Here is a 4,377-nt window from a genome sequence, read left to right on the forward strand (position 1 = left end):
TAGTCCAAGCAACCACATTCCACTTAGGAATAACATCAAACAGTTTCAATCCTGCTTCCATGGCTCCACAACAAGCATACATGTGGAGCAAAGCAGTGGAAGCATACACATCAAAGTCAAACCCAGTTTTCACAATGCAGTTGTGAACAGATCTTCCGCAGTTGTGATCTCTGATTACCGAACACGCTTTGAGCACAAACGGGAACGTAAAATTGTCCGGCAAAGAACCCATTTGCAGCATTTTTCTGTACATGATCAGAGCCTCAACTGGGGTGTCACTGTTGGAGTAACCTCTGATCATGGAGTTCCAAATGTAGATGGTCGGCTGAGCAATTCTGTTAAAAACCGACCTTGCGTAGTGGAGGTCACCGGCTTTTGGATCGACACAAAAATCAATAAGCTTGCTCACAGGAATTCTACTTCTGATAACCGGTGAAGTTATCATCAAGCCATGAAGCTGTTTCAGCTCAGCCATAGTTTTGCATTTCTCGAAGAGGCATAGAATTGTGTCGTAATGTTTCTTCATAACTCATACATGCTTCTTCTGTTTGAGTAGAAGAAATTTATACATATCTATATATAATGGCCTGAAAATGGGCATTTTGGGAATCATCTGATAAAATAATAAAAGGTCAAATAAATACACTCCTGTACCAATATTGCAATTATAATACCCTTTGTAGGTGAAAATTGAAACGACATTTTCAAATTCCATGACAAATTCAATGCAAGTTCAAATTGAGAGAAGAATACAATGACTGAAAACAAATTGAACAAAAAAAAAAGACAATCTTCATCTCATTGAGTATGGTATGAAAAATTACAGAGAAAAACAAAAGCAAAAAATTGTTCTTTTTCAAGCTTTCTTCAAAAACACTCTTCCTCTTTTTCCTCTTCTCATTCGTCTTCTCACAGTGTCGACCAGCGGAATCGTCACCCTGAACCTAGCAAGCCATTTCTGCAATTCCTCTCTCCTGAAAGTGAGACCGACCAGAAAACTCCAGAGGCAAAGTCCAAGAACCCAAGCCTGAACTCCTCCGGTCTTCTCCCACCACTGAATCAAAGCGACTCCGAAGGGACCAAGCCCTAGGCCCCACCAAAACGCGTTGCTCTCGATTTCTCTCCCAAACAGCAAACCTAAACCACAAATCGCAATGAATCCGTACAGCCACAAGTTCCTCTTCCGTCTTCTTTTTCTCCACCCGTCGAAACCTCCCCATCCGAAGCCCTTCCAGAACCCTAGACCGCCGCAGCCGCCGGCGGTTCCATCTCCGCCGCCGATTTCTTCGAGGACCAAATCCAAAGGCTGCGGCAAGATCTTGAGGCTCGACGCGACGACCGAAATCAGATTGATCAAGAATCTTGTGGATTTATCGGAATTGATTCGTTTTCTTCTCTTTCTTGCGCAAATGATCGGATTTTGGAGGTAGATTTGAGGCGCATTGGAGAGGAAGGAGCCGAAATCGGGAGATTTTCGTGGAAATGGAGAGATTTGAAGCGAAACGGTCCTTTCGGCGATGGTGTTGAAGCGTCGAGAGTTGTATGAGAGGAGGATTGGGGCTTTGAAGATTAGGGTTTTCAGCATTGTTCTCCTGGTGTGCTCTGCTCTGAAGAAGAAGAAGAAGAAGAAGTAGAAGAAGAAGAAAGTAACCGTTTGAAAAGAGCTGAGCGGGTAGTGAGTTTTAGGCCATTGTTTTTCGTGAATGTTTTTCTTTCTCTCTCTCTCTTTTTCTTCTAAAAATATATAATAAAATAAAAGTTTCTCTCTCTAATTTCTGGTTGGTAAGATTGTCAATCTTGACAGTGATACGACGACACGACTCAAAATTTATACGAAATTAATGAGTTTGAGTTTATCATAAATAAGTCCGGTTCAAAATCAGGTCGAATCCATAAAACACAATTAAATAATGTGTCATTTTCAGATTGACCTGTCAACCCGTAATTGATCATTCATAACCCGTTTATTAAACGTGTCATATTTGAGTAATACGATTATATAACCTGTTTGTTACCCGTTTATTACTCAGGTTAAAAATGTTTTACGCTATTTAGTTTACCTCTCCATTCTCGCGTCGCCTCACCGCCTCACCCAAGTCCAACATTTCTACTTTTCTTCTCTCTCGACTCTTGTCTCTTCTTTTCTCTTCTCTGTGACTCTCCACCGCCTAAGCTCTCAGTCCACCGGAGGATCACCGCGTAATCTCTCAGTCCACCGGACCACCACGTGATCTCTCAGTCTACCGGATCACCGCCGCTTCTCTCAGTCCACCGGACCACCGCGTGATCTTTCCTCTCCACTCGCCACACAAAACACGGTGTTTCTCCGCCGCAAGCAAAGATTAAGGTAAAACCCATCCCCGCTAATTTTCTTGTCTTTCGGTTGGATCTATCGGTGATATGTATATATCTATGTAAGTTGTTTGGATCTGTTCTGATCATGGTGTTTCGTCTTGTTCGGATCCTATCATTACAATTTTGTGTTTTTTCTGTACTGTTAGATCTTTAGGCATTTTTTAACCGAATGACGTGATGTGATATATACCTAGTATTTCGATGAAATTTGTTTATTTGATTATTGTCAAAGCTTGAGAAGATAAATGATTGTGTTCGGTTTTTGTGTTCCAATGGTTCCTTGAACCTGGCTAAAGTTGGCACCTTTGATCGGAGTCTAAAAGAAATGGTTAAAGATTTTGAATTTCTTCATTACATTTGTTTTTTTTCCTCTTCATTTGTTACTGGGAAAATTGTCTCCAAATGGAACCAATGCTGTATCCCCATGTTATTAAAGAGGAATAATGAACAAATCTGGAGATTATTTCCCTTAAAAATGAATTGGAATAGCTAATACTTAGAAGCGTGATAACATTTTGGAACTTGAGTATTTGTTTTGTTTGATATCATTTATCTAGCATTGTTAGGTCTAGAATATCAATGTTTAGAGTGAAATGCCTGGGAGATGAGAAATTGATGACTACTTGTTTGTCTTGTCATTTATAATGATTTTCTTTTATGGCCAGAATGCTTTTAGCCGTGGACTTTCCCCATGTCCCCTTGAAGTTATCACATAAATTTTTTGATTACATTATTCCTTTTGAAATTGGGAACTATCGACTTTCGTTCTTAAAGTTTTTGTGATGATACTTAAAGATTTCTCAAAATTCAGGACCCAATCTAAATGGATTGTTTGGAAGGCAGTCTGGAACAACTCCAGGATACTCTTACTCTGCTGCTAACAAGAACATGGCTGTGATTTGGGAGGAAAAGACATTGTATGATTACTTGCTAAACCCCAAGAAGGTATGAATGTTTTCAAGTTTCAATTTACTTTCTCTATTATCTCATGGCTTTGTGATTTCGGAATGCTTGTTTGATTCTTTTAGACTTCTAGTATCTTGGCTAACATGCCTCTATGTGTATGTGATGTTTGGTGCTCAAACTTTAGCTTATGCTTGCTATGGTCGGGCATTTCTTCTTCTAATTCTTGGATAATTTCTTTTATATTTTTATCTCGGTGCGAATATTGTTATAAGTTTTATATACATCAGGAACTGATGAGAAAGGATAAAGGCTTGAAGATATTATTGCAATATGCTCTTTTTCTTCCACAATTAAACTAATGTTAACTAATATTTTATTTTGTGCAGATTAATTTAACATAATGGAAATTGATCTTGAGTCCATTGAGTCTCAAAGTGTGGATGTTGAGGTTCAAGAGATTGATGGGTCGAGTTTGAATACCGAAACTCAAGGCGAACAACTCTAGAAAAGAAAAAAGAAGCTGACCTCAAAAGTTTGGAGTCACTTTGTTCATCTTCCTTTGGGTCCGAACAAGAAATTGAATGCCAAGTGCAAACATTGTAACTCTGTGTACCTCGCTGATAGCAAGTACGGAACTGGTAATCTAAAACGCCATCTTGTGAGTTGTCTGAAAACCTCTTACCGTGATATAAGGTAGATGCTCATTGCCCAAGAAGCTGGTGCAGTGACACTTAGTGGAGGTAAGTATGATCCTAAAAAATTCCGTAAGTTGGTTGTAACAGCTATAATCATGCATGATCTACCTTTTAGTTTTGTTGAATATGCGGGAATAAGGTCTCTATTTCAGTACTTGCACCCTCAAATTCAATTGGTCTCTAGAAATACTGCAAAGGCTTATGCTTTAAAGTTTTACAAAAAGGAAATGTCACGAATTAAATGCATGTTAGAGGCTACTCCAGGTAGAATTAGCTTTACTTCTGATGCATGGAGTTCTTTTACTAGTGATGGATATATTTGTCTCACTGCGCACTTCATAGATAAGAATTGGAACTTACAAAATAGAGTGTTAAACTTTAGTTTTATGCCACCCCCACATAGTGGCGTTGCTTTATCTGA

General features: G+C 39.1%; 1 protein-coding gene across 1 annotated transcript; it reads right to left on the reverse strand.

Annotated features, from left to right (window-relative positions):
- Nucleotides 1-722: 722 nt before the first annotated feature.
- Nucleotides 723-1,585, reverse strand: LOC21386013. The gene is made up of 2 exons (XM_010107534.2): nucleotides 914-1,585; nucleotides 723-758 (listed from the first exon to the last, which is right to left on the reverse strand). The coding sequence occupies exons 1-2, from the start codon at nucleotides 1,583-1,585 to the stop codon at nucleotides 723-725; spliced, it is 708 nt and encodes a 235-aa protein (XP_010105836.2).
- Between the last annotated feature and the right edge of the window lie 2,792 nt (nucleotides 1,586-4,377).

The sequence above is a fragment of the Morus notabilis genome, unplaced genomic scaffold (genome assembly GCF_000414095.1).
Source record: "Morus notabilis unplaced genomic scaffold, ASM41409v2 Scaffold1087, whole genome shotgun sequence".
In the NCBI taxonomy this organism is placed as follows: domain Eukaryota; kingdom Viridiplantae; phylum Streptophyta; class Magnoliopsida; order Rosales; family Moraceae; genus Morus; species Morus notabilis.

Bases quoted from the DNA above. Each gene is read 5' to 3' on its own strand.
- LOC21386013 (XM_010107534.2), bottom strand. From the start codon at position 1,585: ATGCTGAAAACCCTAATCTTCAAAGCCCCAATCCTCCTCTCATACAAC. The intron at 759-913 runs GTGAGAAGACGA...ATTTGTTTTCAG, and splicing joins CGATTCCGCTGGTCGACACT to TCATTGTATTCTTCTCTCAA.